The sequence below is a fragment of the Peromyscus eremicus genome, chromosome 15 (assembly GCF_949786415.1).
Source record: "Peromyscus eremicus chromosome 15, PerEre_H2_v1, whole genome shotgun sequence".
Taxonomy (NCBI): domain Eukaryota; kingdom Metazoa; phylum Chordata; class Mammalia; order Rodentia; family Cricetidae; genus Peromyscus; species Peromyscus eremicus.
In genome coordinates this window covers 33,922,303-33,942,862 of record NC_081431.1, presented here as the reverse complement: position 1 = coordinate 33,942,862, position 20,560 = coordinate 33,922,303, and the positions used below count along the sequence as shown (strand labels likewise).

Here is a 20,560-nt window from a genome sequence, read left to right as displayed (position 1 = left end):
TGTAGGATGTGAATATGTGTTGCTCCCATTGGCTAATAAATAAAGCTGTTTTGGCCTATGGCAAGGCAGCTTAGAGGCAGGCAGGAAATCCAAGGAGAGAGACAGGCAAGAGAAAAGCAGAGTCTAGAGAGATGCCAGCCTGCTGCCCAAGGAACAACATAACAACAGACAGGTAAGTAAGCCAAGGAACACATGGCAAAACATAAACAGAAATGAGTTTATTTAAGATATAAGAGCTAGCTAGCAAGAGGCCTGCCATAGACCATACAGTTTGTAAATAATACTAAGCCTCTGGGTGATTATTTTATAAGCAGCAGTAGGGCCACAGGGCTAGGCGGACTGGAGAAACTTACCACTACAGAGGTCTGTAGATTTTATTAATGTCAATTTCCTACTTGTGATACTGAACTATAGCTCTGTAAGAGGGTTACCACTGGAGAAAACTGAATATGTGTATATGAAACCTCTCTGTAATACTGATACAATTTCTTCTGAGTCTGTAGTTTTACAAACTAAGATTTTTTTTTAAATTAACTCCACCATGCAGGGAAGCACATACCTTTAATCCCAGCAGTCATAAGGCAGAGGCAGATGAATCTCTGTCAGTTCAAGGCCAACCTGGTCTACATATAAGCTCCTAGCCAACCAGGATTACATAGTAAGTCTTTTTCAAATGGCAATCCAAAACAAACAAACAAATCAATAACAACAACAAAATTAATTCTAAGATATCAATCAACATATAAGAATACATTACAGAAAATGTACGTTTTCATTACTTATATGGTGTACTAGTTGTCTTTGTCAATTTGACTCAAATCTAGAAATTTCTGGGAAGATTAACTGAGAAAATGGTTCCATCAGATTGTCCTGTAGGCAAGTCTATGGGACATTTCATTGATTAACAGCTGATGGAATATCGTCCAGGCCTCCTTGGGTAGTGCCACTACTGAGCAGGTGGTCCTGGGTTGTCTAAGAAAGTAACTGAGCAAGTCAAGGAAGCAAGCTAATAAGCAGCATTCATCTGTGGCTTCTGCTTCATTTCCTGCCTCCAGGTTCCTGCCTTCTCTCAATGAACTATGACCTAGGATATGTAAACCAAATAAACCCTTTCCTCTCCAACCTGCTTTTGGTCATGGTGGGTTGTTTTGGTTTGGTTTGGTTTTTGGTTTTTCAAGACAGGGCTTCTCTATATAACAGTCCTGGCTGTCCTGGAACTCGCTCTGTCAACCAGGTTGGCCTTGAACTCATAGAGATCCACCTGCCTCTCCCTCATGAGAGCTGGGGATAAAGGCATGTACCACCATGCCCAGCTGGTCATGGTGTTTTATAACAGCAATAGAAACCCTAACTACTATATATATAGAAAAGTATTCCTTAAAATAAAGTCCTGAAGAGTAACCATATTACTATCACATAATTAATGCTTACTCCATGGTGCCACATCCTTCTATAAGATATAGTATCACCACTAGGGAAATTCTAGTCCAAAAGATAAGAGGTAAAAAGGAGTTTCCAATAATCTACCACACAAATTATTTGATAATGCCAACTGCTCTCTACCAATTATCACTTAAAATCACTGTGAAAGAACATTGAAAGTATTTTTATGCAAACAATATTCTATCTTCTAAAACAGAAAGAAAAGAAAAAAACGGGATTTAAATCATGCTGCCTTGAATAAAAAACACAGAAGACAAATAAGTTTATAGAACTGCACTTAAAATATTATGCAGAGCATGGACTATTCCTTTAATTTTTTTTTAATTATTAGGATGTCTAAAATACTCGATTTGCTAAAAATGTTTATGAATATATAAATTGACATAAGAAAATAAAACAAGCTAAGAAATTAAAATCTAGGTAACTTCAAGTAAGTGACTTGAGCTTCTTTCTAAATAAAACTATAATGACTTGCAATCTAAGGTAAAAACAAGTACGGAGAAAATTCAGTAAAAGACCTAACATCAACTTAGCAGAAGGGGATATTGTTTTGTTTGTTTTTTTTTTTCTTTTTTTGATGCTAAAGATCAAACCTAGAGACTTGGTAGTGAGGTCCTCTCCCGTGGAGACACATCCTTAGCACCCTAACATCAAATTAGCCAAGGCAAAAACATAATAGTTCAAATTTGACCATCCACTGACTTTAATAATATCAAACCATAACAGAAAACTATTCTGTTAAAAGAAAAATTCACAGGTAATTTTTCTTTAGTACTCAATGACTAAGAATCTTTTACTCAAAAAAAGGACACTGTCAATAGGACAAAATGGCAGCCTACAGAATGGGAAAAGATCTTCACCAACCCCACATCCAACAAAGGGCTGATCTCCAAAATATATAAAGAACTCAAGAAACTAGACATCAAAAAGCAAATAATCCAATTAAAAAATGAGATACAGATTGAAACAGAATTTTCAACAAAAGAATCTCAAATGGCTGAGAAACACTTAAAGAAGTGTTCAACAATCAATAATCATCAGGAAAATGCAAATCAAAACAACTTTGATATTCCTTCCACCTTATATTTGTCAGAATGGCTAAGATCAAAAACACAAGTGATAACTCATACTGGAGAGGATGTGCAGCAAGGGGAATGCTCCTCCATTGCTGGTGGGAGTACAAACTTGTACAGCCACTTTGGAAGTCAGTGTGGTGGTACCTCAGGAAACTGGAAATCAATCTACCTCAAAGGATACTCAATCATACCACAAGGACACTTGCTCAACTATGCTCATAGCAGCTTTATTTGTAACAGCCAGAACCTGGAAACAACCTAGATGTCCCTCTACCAAGAAATGGATAAAGAAAATGTAGTACATTTAACACAATGGAGTATTAATCAGCTGTTAAAAAACAAGGATACAAGGAAATGTGAAGGCAAATGGATGGAACTAGGGGGAAAAAATCATTCTAAGTGAGGTAACCTGGACCAAGAAAGACAAACATGGTATGTACTCACTCATAAGTGGATATTAGCTGTAAAGTGAAGGATAACTATGCTACAATTCACAACCCAAAGATACTAGAGAACAAAGAGGGCTTATGGGGCGGGGGATGCCTGGATCTCCCAGGGAAGGGGAAATAGAAGAGATTTTGTGGGTGGACTAAGGGTGGGTGGGGATGGGAACATGAGCAATCAGATTGGGAGAGGGAATGTAGGGGAAGAGTACTGAAAGAGACTATTAAAAATGGAAAGCATTTCAGGGTCAAGTAAAAGCCTGGCACAAAGGAATCTCCCAGGAATCTCCCAGGATGACTACAACTAAGATACCAAGCAATAGCGGATACATAGCCTAAATTGGCCATCTCCTGTGACCAGACTGGTACATAGCCCAACTGTCATCAAAGAGGCGTCATCCAGCAATTGATGGAAATATATGCAGACTCACAGCTAAACATTAGGTGGAGCTCAGGGAATCCTGCAGAAGAGAGGAAGTAAGGATTGTAGGAGCCTGAGGGGTCAAGGACATCACAAGAAAACTCACAGAATCAACTAACCTGGTTTCACAAGAGCTGACAGACTGAACCAACAACCAGGGAGCCTGCACAGAACTGACATAGGCACTCTGCATATATGTGACAGTTGTGTACCTTGGTACTCTTGTGGGACTCCTAATAATGGGAAAAGAGGCTATCTCTGACTCTTTTACTAATTTTTGAAACCCTACTCCTCATACTGGGTCACCTTGCTCAGCCTTAATATATGGGGAGCCTTAAGTCTTACTGTAACTTTATATGCTATGTTTTTGTTGATACTCATGGAAGACCCGCCCTTTCCTAAACAGAAACAGAGGAGTGGATTGGGGAGTGGGAACAGAGGGGAGATGGGGGGAGGAACCGGGAGGAGAGGGGGAAGGAAAATTGCAGCAAGGATGTAAAATAATAAATAAATAAACTGCCAGAGAAGAAGAAGAGGAGGAGGAGGAGGAGGAAATAACACAAGAAAAGGTACCTGTCAATTACTCAGGTTACAGGGTATGACATTTATCACTTCCCCTTCTCATTATATAACTTTGCTCAAGCCAGACAGCACAAATTAAGCACTGAAGCAGTAGGTATTAAGGAAACATCTCTGAATTATTCTGCTAATGTTCAAAGTGTTTGGGTCTTAATTGTTACTCTGTATCATCTGTTATGATAAGTGCCTTCCAGTAATGACGTTGTAGCACTTTCCTTCTTTCTCTAGATGCAGAGCTGCCCGTCCAATTCGTGAGCGTCAGAAAGAGCTGGACTTCAACAGTAAGAGCGGGTAACCAGATGAAATTCAGAATATAAATATTAAAATAATAAGAGAAATATACTCTATCACTGGGAGCCACACAGCTCTGTAGAAAGGGAAGAAACTCCCCACCAAGAGCTGTTTAAGGGGATAGAGTGTATATAATCAATATTCACAAGGACAAAATCAGGCACCTTGCAAACATACAAAATAAAGACCTGGGTTCTTCACATCAAGCTTCATAGCAAGCTGGTACTAGAGGTCTCCATCCCAAACATTCTCATATTGTGCTGCAACTGGCAGATGTCTTAGGAAGGATCCTACTGTCTGAGCTTTCGATAGAATCCCCTGCATTCTATCCTTGGGTCCCAAAGGCTTCATACTAGTTCAGTGAGCAATTTCAAGGAGAGACAGCCTCAGTCTAGAGAGAAAACTATGAGACAGATATACTGAATTTTTTATGCAGTAGAAAGAGTGGTTGGCAATTCAAAGGAAAGTGAAGTGCACTACTACCTAAAATTGGACTTTTGAAGTCTTCACTTCTCTCCTCTCTATCAATCAGAACTTGCACAGCCAAATCAGGGTAAAGTCCCAACCAACCTGCTCAAGGGCCACCTGCTTCCTGCAACTCTTTACTGTGACCTAGAATCTAAAATACCCCACTTTTACACTTGTGAGGACCCAGGCTAGGAAAACCCCTCCTGAACCTTGTCTCTGAAGTAGCAGCCATGACATTTATTTCCAGTGAGGATTGTAGACATGCCACAAGACCCCTGACTTACCTATGTCTGAGTATAGGGACCTAAGGGATTCTGATGAAGTCCCAACTCTATAAAGGGAAGAACCAGAGATCACAGTCCCAATAAACATATACTGAAAAGGGTCTAGGGAAGGTCTCATAACACCCCTTAACCTTGGCATGGCAGCTGGTTACTCAACTTTGCTCCTAGTGAATATGAAGAACCTATCCATGCTCTGCAATTCTAGGAATCTAGTTCAGAAAATTAGAAACAATATACATTATATCAAATGCACAGGTGACAACATAAGAACAGAAGAAATAAGAAAACAGGGCACCTATAAAGGAAAATGATAATTACACAGGAATAGACCCTAATTTAAAAGAAATCTGAAATGAATGAAAAATAATGCTCCCAAAGAAACTCAGTGAGATGTAAGAGAATTTAGACAAATAACACAAAAAAATTAGAAAGGTACTGCAGGATATGAAAAAAACTACAAAATTAATACAACACACTGCCAGATCATAAATACGGATTCTGATGATTCCAGAAGATGAATAGAAGGGACAGGGCAATAAAAAAAGTTTCACAAAATAATGAATGAAAATTTCCCAATCATCAAATTTAGGCATAAACATCCAAGAAGCACAAATAACCTCAACCAGGTGCAACTAAAATAGAAAAATAGAGCTTCATAAAGACATATACTATATTCAAATATCAAACAAAGTTACAATCCTAAAAACAAAAGAAAAATATCAAGTTACATTTAATGGAAGGTCCATCAAATTTAATGCATATTTCTTAATAGAAATCCAAGTCATGGGATTGGGGATAGCTCAGTGGTAGAGTGCTTGCCTAGCAAGCACAAGACCCTGAGTTCAGTCCTCAGCTCTGGGGAGAAAAAAAAGAAGAAAGAAATACAAGTCAGAAGATGGAAAGATAAGAGTGGAACTACATAAAGAAAAAAAATACTACACCAAACAAAATTATCTTTAAAACTAAAGGAAATCCATAGATAAGCAAAAAATAGAAGGAATTTATCACCACCAGACCAGCATTACAAGAACTATTTCAGGGAATCCAATACTAGAAATGAAATGATGGTGAATAATATCATTCAACCCAACAAATGGACAAAATTCACTAGAACAACAGATGCATCTAAAAAGGGAAAGTGAATTGAATGGATATCAGAAAACTACCTAATCACAAAGAAATACTAAAAAAAAAAAAAGGAAGGAACAAAATTTTACAAAACAATGTTACCAACATAACAGAAACTTATGAACAACATAGAACAAGAGTAGATTAAATTCACCAACCAAAAGACATAGGCTGAATGAATTTTTAAAAAGGAAAAAAAAACACTGAACTGCATGCTGCCTACCAGCTATAGGTAAAGGTAAGCATAGGTTAAGAGTAAAGAGCTACAAAAAGGCATGCTAATGAAAATAGAAAAAATGAGCAGAAATATCAGATAAACATTAAGGAAATGTGAAGAGATAATGAAGCTTGTTATTTATTAATAAAAGGTACAGTTCAACAAGATGCAACAAGTATAAATTTATACTTTCCAAACATGAAACCCTTCAAATGCATAAAGCAAGAGCAATTAAATACAAAGGGAGAGAGATACTTAAGTACAGCAGACGTGCCAGACTTTGGCTCCCACTTTTCTCCATGGTCAGATGAGCTAAACACAAAGTCAACAAGCAAATATGTAAACTGGATCACGTACAAGGCAAATAGACTTAATGAAGATCTATGAAAACATTTCAATCAATAGCTGCTGAATATACAGTTTTTATCAGCATGTGAAACATTCTCCTGGATTGACCAAACAAATCTCAACAAATTTTTAAAAATTTAAAATGTATGACTGTCCCAGACAATTAATTAAAATTATAAACCCCAAGGACAGAAATTATACAAGTCAAAATGGACCAACGGCCTTAATGTAAGATTTGAAAGCTTGAAACTTACACTGAAAAAAACACAGAAACCAAGTGAAAATATAGACATACATCTGGGTACAACATGCCTATATTATAGGAACATGCCTATAATCCCAGCATTCAGAAGGCTGAGGCAAAAGAACTGCAGTGAGTTTAAGGCTATCCTGGTCTACATAATGAGTTCCAAGCTAGGCAGCACTACAGAAAGTGAAATAATGTGTTCCAAAGACACAAACAAAAAAAGTGATATAGGTAGAGGCAAAATTTTCCTGAATACGACTCTAACAGCTTGATACCTAAAAGCATTGATTGTACATGAGACTACATCAAAATTAAATTTAAAAGGTTTCTGCATAGCAAAGGAAATAATTACCAGCATAAAAAGACTGCCTACAAGTTGTAAGAAAACCTTTGCCAGATGTTCATCTGCCAGGAAAAAATATACAGAATATATAAACAACATCAAAAAAAAAAAAAAAATCAAGCACCTAAAAATGGAAAGTAACCCAATCAATAAATTGGAAAATGAAGTAAGCAGTGCAAATAACCAATAATTACATGAAAAAATGATCAACATACTTAGCTATTACAGAAATGCAAATCAAAATAAATTGAGATTCCATCTCACTCCGGCCAGATGGTTATTATAAAGAAATCAAACAACAAATGCTAGGAAGAATGCAGAGGGAGGAATAACTCTCAGAATCTGTTGTAGGAATTCAAATTAGTACAGCCACTATGCAAATCAGTGTGGAGACTACTCAAAATACTAAAAATAAAACTATCATCTGATCCAACTATACCACTCCTGAGTATATACGGAAGAAAAAAAAACCTAAATCAACACACAATAGAGATACCTGCACATTCAAGTCTATTATTCACTATAACCAATTATAAAATCGGCCTTTGTCTCCACTGATGAATGGATGAATGAAGAAAATATAGGGCTAAAGCAATGGTTCAGCGGTTAAGAGCACTGGTCTGCTCTTCCAGAGGACCCGGGTTTAATTCCCAGCAACCACATGGCAGCTCACAACTGTCTCTAACTCCAGTTGCAGAGGATCCAACACCTTCACACAGACATATGCGGGCAAAACACCAATGCACATCAAATAAATAATTTAAATTAAGTTTTTAAAAATTTTTAAAGAGAAAATATGGCACATATACATAATATAGTTTTATTCAAGCACAATGATAAATGAAAAAGTGTGCCATATAGCAAAATAACAGATGTTGTGGTAATGAATAAGCCAGAGTTAGAAAGACAAACACAGAGGTTGGCAAGTTGGCTCAGTGAGTAATGGTGCTTGCCACACAAACCTAACAGTAAGAGTTCAATCCCTGGAACCCACAGAGTAAAAGGAGAGACTGGACTCCCCACAGGTTGTTCTCTGACCTCCACACATGCACTGTGGCAAAGCATGTGCCTATGTGTGCATACACACAAATAATTAATAAAATATAGTAAAAAATACAAATATAGCATATTCTCACATAAAGACTATAAACTGAAAGTAAGAAGAAGAAATCAAAGTAATAGAGGACTATCTGAGAACCAGAGGGGAAGGAGGGCAGGGAGGCTGACTGGATAAACGGACTGTGAAATAAAAGTATTTTTTAAAACACACTACACATGCATTTCTAAAACAAGACAAGGAATCTTATTATTTTGTACAATTAATACAAGCTAATGAAAAAGTAATAACAAAATAACAAATCCTGGTGAGGATGTAGGTACATGGGAACTCATATATTTATTTAAATATGTATAATTGCTTACTATATATATAACATACAGACATATATATATATATATATATATATATATATATATATATATATATATTATTGCAGTTGTTCTAGAACTACCATATGATCCCACAATTCCATCACTGGAGATATATGAGAGTGAGAGAAGGTTTAGGAGAGTATGAATGAATAGCCAAAGAAGATTAAATCTGTATACTAAAAATGCTCTCTCACCTCCATTTTATTGTAGCACTAGTCACAATAGCCAAGACTAAGGAACTAACCAACCCAGATGCACTTCAGTGAACGAGTGAAGAAAATGTGGCATATTTACACATGGAATATTACTCTACCATTAAAAATGAAATACGAAAGCTAGGAAAATAATTCAATTGGTAAAATACTTTCTGTGCAAGAATGAAGACCTGTGTTCAACCCCAAGAACTCACCCTAAACGTGCGTGTGTGTGTGTGTGTGTGTGTGTGTGTGTGTGTGTGTGTGTGTGTGTGGCATGGCTGCTCAAACATATAATCCCAGAGTTAGGAAATACAGACTGGCAAATATCTTGTAGCAGCCTTGCTACCCTAATCAGCAAGTCCGAGATTGGTGAAAGACACTATATTTAAAAAAAGAAAGAGAAGGGGGGAGGCAAGAGTTGGGGAGATAGTTCAGTTAGCAAAATGCCTCCCATGCAAGTATTGAGAACCTGAGTTGTAAAAACTAAATATGACAGCCTATCTGTAATCCCAGTGCTGGAGGGTAATCCCCAGTGGTGGAGACAAACTGGATCACTGCTCAACCAACCTAGCCAAACTCAAGAGGTTCAGATTCAGTGACAGAACACATCACAAAAAATAAGGTAGAAGTGATACGAGAGTCCACAAAAGTCTCTATCTCAATTTATTAGGGGATGCAATGGAAATACAGACTCACTAATACAAAACCACGGGGATGGGGAAGGTGCTAGATAGAGCAAAGGTGGGTGGGCATTATGATACAAAATTTATACAAGTAGAGAATATCCCAGTATCCCCCACTATGTGTACTTTGTCACAATGGTAAGTTAAATGTTAATTTTAAAAAGTAACTCAGATAAATTCTTCTTTTCTAGCAATGTCAGCTCTTAGTGCAAACTGAATTGTGAGCTTGCAGCAAAGCTAATCATTGTACTCAGGATGCTGAAGAATTCATTCATTTTAGCTAGGACACCAAACAAGAGGATAACCCTGGGAACAGAATGGTGTAGTAATATCCTAAATTAGAATCTCTTCCCAAATACCCTTCCACATAGCCTAAAATTAACATCAATAGATACTTCTTGTTGTTAGGAAATTATAAAGCATCCCATCTACTAATGTATGGAGCACTGTTTGTCTGAACTGTTTCATGCAAAATAAAGAGTAATGCTTAACAAAAAACAACTCTTCAAAAACTAATATGGCAAAAAAAAAAAAGCCTTTCTCATTTTTTGATCATGGAGCACAAACTGAAAAATCTACTCAAAGCATCCAAGTAGGTGATAATTAACACTATAATGATTAAAATGTGGTGATATTGTGTTCCCCAAAATATTGTGCACCCTAATAAACTTATCTGGGGTCAAAGAACAAAACAGCCAATAGATATAGAGGCTAGAAAATGGTAGCACACACACCTTTAATCCTAACATTCTGAAGGCAGAGATCCGTCTGGATCTCTGTGAGTTCAATGTCACACTGGAAACAGCCAGGCATGGTGACACATGCCTTTAATCCCAGGAAGTGATGGCAGGAAGCAGAAAGGTATATAAAGCATGAGAACCAGGAACTAGAGCCTGGTTAAGCTTTTAGGCTTTTAGCAGCAGTTCAGCTGAGATTCACTCCAGATGAAGACTCAGAGGCTTCCAGTTTCAGGAAACAGGATCAGCTGAGAAGTTGGCGAGGTGAGGTTAGCTGTGGCTTGTTCTGTCTCTCTGATCTTTCAGCATTCACCCCAATGCCTGGCTCCAGGTTTGGTTTTATTAATAAGACTTTCTAACCATTTGTGTTACAATAATATTTTATAATATAGTATATATTATTTTATGTAATATTATTATATCATAATAATATCTTAGTACATTAGTAATAATATTTTAAATGCTAAATACAGTCTTTGAAATGCCCAGAAATGTGAAGAGTCCAGGAAAACATGCCACCATATTTCTACATGTGGTAATACTTAAACCTGAGGAAAGGTCAGCTGATCACGAATAGAAATGATCATTTCTGCTTTGGAAGCAATGGAAGAGCTTGACCTGATCACTGACAAGGTATTTTAACATGCAGCCCTTCAGTACCTCATATAAGTCAACAATCACCTTGTTTTTCCTGCCTCAGTTGTTACTGTTAGTTTTCTGTTCCATAAATCACTTGGCTTTTCTCTCAGAGCATGGTAGATTTGAAATCACTCAAAAATTATTTGAGTGCCCCAACATTTATGGTCTCACTTTCAATTTGTTCTGAAATTCACCAAAAGATGGCCAATTTATTTATCTTCTCATTTCTTTGATTAATTTTAAGCCTAGTGTATAATCAAGATCTAATTATGTTCCATCCTTAAGAATACAATAATCAGAAACCAGATGGCCTCGGTTAAATTCTGGCTCTAATTTCTGGCCAGGTAACCTGAGTTACTACTGTTAAGCCTCTGCCCCATCACATACACAAATGTAGTAATCATAATAGCATCTTTCTTTCTCCTGTACTGTCAAAACAATTGAACTGTCTCATGGCTATCAAAAACTAAGTACAAATGTAACAATTACTATTTGTGTTCTCTATCTTGTGTCCAGTTCTTAAAGCTTTATATGTCACATCTGACATGGGTAAGTCAGAAAAGTAAAAAATAGTAGAAATTCTTGAGACAGGGAGCAGTTCTCATATCTCTTAAATACAGTATTTAATTACATACAGGATTAAATAATGTATTTCATATTGTAATAGGTTTAAGCAATAAAAATTAAACACTTCATTTATTTATCTGAATTCGTAAACAGATGTGGAAAAGTAGAAATATGAATTATAGTAGTAGACAGACTCAACTCAAAATTATCTGTCTGACCATAGATAAGGTATTAACCCTTCACACCTCACTTTCCTCAACTGTGAAACAACATAGTAGTACCTACACTCATAGGTCACTTGCCTACAACAGTGCTCAGAGGAGAAAGTGTTAAGTAAAGGTAACTAACTCTAAAATTCTTTGTTTCAAGCACTCTTCCAGGAGCTGAGATAAACATAGTACTTTCTGATAAGGGTTGAGAGAGACAACTGCAGAATATCAATATCAATATATGAAATATCAATATATGAGGTGCCATGAGTGCAAAGAAATAAATTAGTGACTTGTTTCCTAATAAAAACTGAAGTCTTTCAAAAAAACTTAATAATCAGAATTCCAGATGGGTGCTGAGTGCACCTAGAGTTCAGTATATTATTCTTTCAACTTTGAGGTGTGATGAAAATTTTATATTTTTATTTTTATTTTTTAAATAAATTTTATTTTCTCCTTGAAAAGACATGCTCAAATTATGTAACCTGAAGTATATTCTTTCTCATCAATTGTCTTTCTACTACAAAGTAACTTTGTTAGTAGCTGTGTAGTAAAGATTCAAAAGTGTTAAGAATTCTCTTGATGAGACTGCCACCTACTGGACAATTAAATTCTACCATTTACAGTTTGTGATTTAAAGGCATTAAATACATTTAGCATAATAAATGCAAAGGTGTGTTTCTTTTTAAAACAGATTAAACTAAGTATTTATAAAATCTCTCATATCACAGATAATTAACTCTGTCAAAGGAAGCATTGTTTGGGCAAACCTAAAGCAATCCCAAGCCAATTCCCATTTGCATACTACAGAGATCAGCTAACAAAAAGAATGAAAAAGGAACCAAATAATTTAGCATGAATTTATTAACCAGTGCTAAATATAACCCATAGTTAAAAGTATGAAGTTATCATCAAGATAGTTATCTCACCTCATAGAAAAATCAACTCAAAATGGATCAAAGATCTTATATTTTGAGCTATTAGAAAAAAACATGTAGAAAACATTTCTAGATATAAGGATGGGCAATGGCTTTCTCAAACAGAACTCTAATAGGCCAGAATATAACAGCAAGAATTAACTAATGAGACTGCACACATTAAAAAGCTTCTGCAATAGTGACAAGCATTGGCATGAAGAGACACTCACAGAATGGAACAAAGTTTTACCAGCTATCCATCTGTTAAGTGATTATTTTTCAAAACATATAAAAATTAAAACTTAAAAACAGAACAAATAATCCAGTCAATGAATGATCCTCAAAGTACAAATGACCGATAAATCCATGAAAAAATGATCAGCATCCTTTAAGTATCAAGCAAATACAAACAAAACTACACTGAGATTCCATCTCACTCTAGCTAAAACGAATGGCTAGCATCAAGAAGACAAACAAGATAGCTCAGAGGTTAAGAGCATTGGCTGCTCTTCCAGAGGACCTGGGTTCAATCCCCAGCAACAGTATGGTGGCTCACAACTATCTATAATGAGATCTGGTGTATACATAAAAAATAAGTAAATCTTTAGCAGGGCGGTGGTGGCGCACGCCTTTAATCCCAGTACTCGGGAGGCAGAGGCAGAGGGATCTCTGAGTTCGAGGCCAGCCTGGGCTACAGAGCGAGATCCAGGACAGGCACCAAAACTACACAGAGAAACCCTGTCATAAAAAAAAATAAAAAAATAAAAATAATAAAAAAAAAAGATGACAAACAAATGCTAGCAAGGATGAGAGGGTTGAGGTGTAAATTCCTCATTCACATTTGGGGATGCAAATTAGTGCGGCCATTATGGTAATCACTATGGCAGTGCCTCACAAAACTGGAAACAGAACTACCATCTGCTCTTATTGCACCACTCTAGTGTAGAATCGGAAAGAAATGAAGGACATGATAGAGATACCTGCATACCCATGCTCACTGCAGCACTACTCCTAATAACCACGTCATAGAAAAAGCCTAGGTGCCTGTAATGGATGAATGGATAAAGACAATGTACATAATGGAGTCTTATTCAACCATTAAAAATACGTCATCTTAAGGAAAATGTAATCTATAGTGGAAGTGGCATAAAAGTATAACAGGAACCATTTGGAAGAAGGGAGAAAACAAGATGAGAGGGCAGCAGGAAAAGGGAATGGAGAGGGAATATGGTAGAAGTACACTGTGTAAATAAATGAAACATTATACACATAATACACACTAATAAAAGTTATCTAGGAAGTTGAGAAAATATTGCTACAGTAAAATAATATAATCATTCTGTGATAAAATTTGTATAGTCTCTAACATATACAATTTCTCTTTTTCAGTGTAAGAGGAAATAGAGGCTTGGAGAGATGGCTCAATGGTTATGAGAATTAACTGCTCTTCCAGAGTATGTGGGTTCAATCCCCAGCACCTACACAGCCACTAACAAGTGTAAGTAACTCCAGTTCCAAACGGATCCAGTACCCTCTTCTGGCATCCTCAAGCACTGCATGCACAAGGTAAAAAGACATACATGAAGGTAAAACATTCATATAAATAAAATAAAAGTAAGTAAATCTAAAAAATAGGGAATCTGGAGAGATGGCTCGGCAGTTAAGAACACTGGATGATCTTCCAAAGGCCCTGGATTCAATTCCCACATGACAGCTCACAACCTTCTGCAGCTCCAATTCCGGGTGGATCAGATACCTTCAGCTGTGGTACCATACACACATGGTACATAAACATACATGCAGGTAAAACACTCATACACATAACTTAAATAAAAATAAATTTTAATTTAAAAAAAAATAATAATTAGAGGTAGCCCGCTATGGTGCCACCTGCCAGTAATCCCAGCACTTATTGAGGTGGAGGCAGGAAGATCAATAAGTTCAAGGTCATGTTTAACTATGTACAGAGTTCACAATCAGTCTGGGGTACATGAGATCCTGCCTCAAAAATAAATAAATAAACAATGGGGGGCTAGAGATACAGTTCATGGGTAGTATTTGTCTAGCATTTGCAAGGTTCTAGCTTCAATCTCCATTACAAAAAGAGGAGGAAGAAGAAAAACAAATAGAATAAAAGCAATATATTAGGTGGTAATATATACAATTACTTTTAAAAACAATTATCCTGACATGGATAAATATCTTTGGAAAATGTCTACTGATAATAACATAGTAATACAAAAGGCTTCTCTCAAGTAATTTAAGCAGCAGAAGTTGAGATGATATGCTCTAGGAAAAAATATTTGTGCTCTAAGTAGCCTATAAGATGACAAAGACACTAACATTGAACATTTCTGAGGAAAGTGAATAAAATTACTTTATGAATATAATGGACAAAAGTAACATTCATAAATTATTTTTCTATCTCTTTTAAAAATGCATATGTAAATGTTTAACCAAGTTAGTAAAGAAAATTAGGCACTCAACTATTCCACCCATATTCATCAAGGTCAGTAATATTCAAGCTGACTAAAACAGAAAAGAGTCATAAATGAATGCTAAGTCAAAGAAAACAATTTAATGAGTAGCAGTGTTTGGGAGTTTGGGGGGTTGGCTTTTTGCAGGGGGTGGTTTTTTGTTTGGTTGGGTTGGTTTGGGGGTTGTTTTGAAGTCTTAAAATGCTGTGGGATGGTCTGTATGTCAAGTGTGTTGCTGATTGGTCAATAAATAAATCACTGATTGGCCAGTGGCCAGGCAGGAAGTATAAGCAGGACAAGGAGGAGAATAAAGCTGGGAAATGGAAGGCTGAGTCAGGGACACTGCCAGCCGCCACAATGAGAAACAGCATGTGAAGATGCTGGTAAGCCACGAGCCACGTGGCAAGGTATAGATTTATAGAAATGGATTAATTTAAGCTGTGGGAACAGTTAGCAAGAAGCCTGCCACGGTCATACAGTTTTTAACCAATATAAGTCTCTGTGTTTACTTGGTCGGGCCTGAGCGGCTGTGGGACTGGCAGGTAAGAGAGATTTGTCCTGACTGTGGGCCAGGCAGGAAAACTCTGGCTACATTAAAATGTCCCTTTACAGACTGCTAAAAGTTAGAAGTGGGGAAAAGTACGGGAAGAAATCAGACATCTTGACTGGAATCAAAATTCCCATGACCAGCGAAGAACAGCTCACTATTAACTCCACATGCAGTACTTTGAGAAGCACACAGTACCACTCATATACAGTCTGATTCTGATCACAAGGAAGTATTAGGCAAACCCAAAAGAAACAATGTTATATTAAGAGGGAAGCTCAAGTATGAAGGCTCAGCGATAGAAGTGTTTGCCACCAACTGCCCTGAGTTCAATCCCTGGGTGCCACATGTGGAAGAGGAGAACCAAGTCAAGCTGATCCACACACTATGGCACGCTCAAGTGCACAACCATACATGTGCATGAGTGCACACATGCATAGACACACACAATAAACAAATAAATTTAATACTAAAATATTTTAGTTTTAAAAAAAGAGAATATATCTCAGTAGCAAAATACTTGCTTAGCACACATGGAGCCCTGGGTTCAACTCCCAGGACCAAATAGGTAAAGGAAGCCAGAATTGCTGGTATGTGCCTATAATACCAAATTGAAAGATTACGGCCATAGAATCAGGAGTTTAAGGTCATCCGATACATAGTGAGTTCAAGACCAGCTTTGATTAAAGAGACCCAGCCTCAAAAAGGGATAAGGGAGTAAATGAATATATTCTTCAGTTATTTCACATGTTAAAGATAGTGAAAGGCTGTGTAAATGTCCCAGATTAAAGAAAATTCAAGACATATGGCAACTCAATGCAACATCTGACCCTAGAATTAATCCCAAACTGGAAAACAGGATGCTACTGTGTTAACTGGCAAAATTAAACAACAAATGGTAGATGATACAAGAAGTACTGTACGAATGCTAAATTCATTGAAGCTGACAAGCATACTAGGATTATGTATGTAACAGATACTTGTATTCTTAAGAAATGTACTATTAAATATTTAGGGATATGAAGCCATATTTTATGTAACTTAGTCCAAGTTTGTCAGAAAAACAATTTGTTCCCTGTGCTTGCACAAGCGTGTGTGTGTGTGTGTGTGTGTGTGTGTGTGTATGTGTGTGTGTTTGTGTGTGTGTGTACATGGGTACATGGGAAGAATTAAGTAAGAGAAGAGAGGGAAAAAGAAAGAAAGGAGAAGGTAAAAGGCAAATAGTTTTCTACCAATATGTAAATCTGACTACAAAGTTTAAATGTTCTCTGCAAGTCCTTTCTTTTTTATTATTCTCTAAGTTTGAACTTACTTTCAAATGAAAAAATTAAAACACTGCTGTATCTAATGCTAATCCAAAAAATTTTAATTAAAGGCTGCTACATATAAATTCATATCATATTCTTTTAGGGTTGTAATGTTAAATATTAAAGTACTTTTTCTCTTCAGCTATTTTTCATCAATTTTAAGACTCATTGCTATTTTTTAATACCACAACCAAAGGGTGACAAATATAAAATGCTACCAATTGTAAAACACACACAATATCAAAGATGTTAAATATGAAATCATATGCAATGAAACACATTTTTATAGCTGGCCAAACTATCTAAACAATTAAAAAACATACAAACCCATGTATCAAAATGAGAAATAGATATTTTTCTGTTACCTGAAATTAGAGATAGGCTACAAAGATGGGAATAAAATGGAGCTAAGTCCCTTCCAGAGAAAGCTGCGAATAACTGTGGCCAGACACCTTTTCTAAGATTTAGAAGAGAGGTGGTTAGAGTGCAAAAAGCCAGCACCTCAACTACTCTCTACCCTTATCCCAGTGTAGAGAATGAGAAGGGGAAACTGAGGGAGTGGTCCTAGTATAGTCTTGATGAACAGAATTTTCCTTCTCCTGATCATCTCCGATTTCCCACTCTTTGAGACCACGTTAGAACTTTCAAGTTTTGTCACTGCAAACAATTTTATTAATAATCATGTTTTAAATATATATCATTTGTGCTAGAGAGATCACTCAGCGGTTAAGAGTACTTATTGCTCTTAAAGAGGACCTGGATTCAGTTCCCAGGACTTAGGTAGTGTCTCACAACCTCTTTTAACTAAAGCTCCAGGAGATCTGATGCTTTCTTCTGGTTTCTTTGGGTACTGCCATATGTGGTGCAAGGACATAAAGGCAAGCACAACACTTGTATGAATAAAAAATGTTTAATATATATTAATATTATTAATATATATAGTAACATATATCCATATCCTTGGGACTGGGGAGATAGCTTAATCAGTAAAGTACTTATAGCACATATATAAGACCTGAGTTTGAGCCCCAAAACCAAGGTTAAAAAGTAAATGTGGGGGGGGGGGGTAGCTAGAGAGATGGCTCAGTGGTTAACAGTACCAGCTGCTCTTCCAGAGGACCTAGGTTTAATTCCCAGCACCAACATGGCAGCTCACAACTGTCTGTAGCTCCAGTTCCAGAGGATCCAACACCCTTATATAGATATACATGCAAGCTAAACACTAATGCATAGGAAATAAAAATAAATCATTTAAAAAATTTTTAAAAAACAGAAAATGTGGAACTGGGCGGTGATGGTGCATGCCTTTAGTCCCAGCACTTGGGAGGTAGAGCCAGGCGGATCTCTGTGAGTTCAAGGCCAGCCTGGTCTACAGAGCAAGATCCAGGACAGGCACCAAAATGACACAGAGAAACCCGGTCTTGAAAAAAAAAAAAGTGTGGTAATGTCTACCAGTAATACGAAGCCTGGGGAGATGGAGAGAGGCAGATCGTTAGGGCTCACTAGTCAGCTATCCTAACCTAACCAACAGCCCAGGCCAATGAGAGACTCTGTCTCAAAGACAAAGGTAAACAGCACCTGAGGAGGAACAACATCTGAGATTGTGACCTACACACACACACACATATATATGCACATGTACACAGACACACACACACACATACACACACACACACACACATCAAACAAATATATATATATTTCCGTGGACAGTGTTACTCAATACTATAATTTCCCTGAGAATGAAATTCCTATATCTAACTATAGGTCTTTTTATCACTGTATTACCAGATTGGTTTGTTTTTTTGTTTGTTTTTTGCTTTTGTTTCGTTGTAGGTTTTTGGGGGTGTTTTGTTTTGTTTGTCTGTTTGGTTGGTTGGTTGTTTTTTTTTTTCAAAACAGGGTTTCTCTGTGTACCCTTGGCTGTCCTGGAACTCAGTCTGTATACCAGGCTGGCCTTAAACTTGGTAATCCACTTGCCTATGCCTCCCAAGTGCTGGGATTAAAGAAGTATGCCACCACTGCCTGGCTTGGTTTGGTTTTTTGAGTATATACAACACCTGATAATCTCATTAACAATATAAGAATATTTTTATCTCCTATCCCCACCTTTACTTCATACTATAATTGAATATCACATGGTTCCTTTAATTTGCATCTTATTTATTTGTAAATTGAGACTTTAGATGTGTTTGCTAAGCATCTGAATAATTTTCCAGCAATTTCTCTATTCGTATTCTTGTCCATTTTTCTCTGTGTTTTCTGTCAACCACTAAAACTATATTACATTATAAATAGTAATTGCCATCTAAAATGAAATTTTGGGAGGAATGATTATGTTAGTGACTTTATATACAATTTTTTGGCCCTCTAAAACATTTATTTACTTAAAAGCATTCCTATGAATGGATACATACACATTTTTCCATTAAGTTACTGTCATTTCAGAAGCTTTAAAATATAGAAAATAAAAAGAACTGATTTCCCTCAATGTAAGTAAGTGTTAACAAAATGAAAAGGATATGAACAAAAAGGGTTTAAAGAGTAAGAGGGGTGATTTAGGGCAGTAGAAGGTAAAAGGGAGGGTGACAAGGGAGGGGCAGGACGTTAGAAATAAGATACATTGAAAGGCCACAGCCAGCAGTACAGTTGAGATTCAATACCAGGCATCTGAAACACATGAACAATGGCAATCCCAGTCTGAGCTAGGACATAAGAACAAGCTGCTTACCTCTCAATAGCTAATTCTTTGTTAGAAAGCTGCTGAACTGTAATCACAACCTTCTTCTCTATTCCTTGCTTTATTTTGAAATAAAATTTATCTCTATCCTTAGGCACAGGACTGAAATATTCAAAAAGAAAAAAATTAGCAATATAATAGTAGAACAAAATAAGATAATACATTCTAAAATGAAAACAAAACATCAAAGTATTAAGGCAAGAACACTATATATTTTTTGTTGGTTGGTTGGTTTGTATCTCCAGGCAGGGTTTCTCTGTATAGCCCTGGCTGTCCTGAAACTCACTGTATAAATCAGGCTGGCCTTGAACTCAGAATTATGCCTGCCTCTGCCTCAGAAATGCTGGGATTACAGTGTGCGCCATCATCACCCAGCAAGAATACTACATTCTTAAGTCATGCTGAATCTCCTTACTACAAGCAGAAAACAGTAAATTTCATAACCAGTAATATAAAACTTCTAGAAAGTTTGAAAATGGATTACAATAGCCTTATATTTTTATGTTTCAATCAGGGTTAAATGTAGTATCTAAAACTATGACAACACAGTATCATTTCAAATTTAGCTTTTAAATTATAACAAATTTTCAAATACTGCTTATTTAATTTTTAAAGATTGTCACATTCTGGTTCAGCTGCTGGATGATCATGAGCACCTGTACCATAATTAAACCAAGAAAATACCAGTAAGAAACACCTTACTCTTCTAAATATCAAGAACTTAAGATTACTTTTACATATCTAAGTAAATATAAATAAAAGATGGACAAAAAGATACAGATCATACATAGCAAGTTAATAAAAGTCTAACAAAAGATGAA

The 20,560-nt window shown here is 36.4% G+C and overlaps 1 protein-coding gene across 3 annotated transcripts in view; it reads right to left on the bottom strand.

Moving 5' to 3' along the window:
* Rabgap1l (RAB GTPase activating protein 1 like) overlaps window positions 1-20,560 on the bottom strand; it is a 577,981-nt gene that overhangs the window by 475,775 nt on the left and 81,646 nt on the right. For all 3 annotated transcript variants that reach the window (XM_059281246.1, XM_059281247.1, XM_059281248.1), the window contains one exon: window positions 19,731-19,841. In XM_059281246.1, coding sequence (XP_059137229.1) covers window positions 19,731-19,841 — 111 coding nt within the window. The remainder of the gene's footprint in view (window positions 1-19,730; window positions 19,842-20,560) is intronic.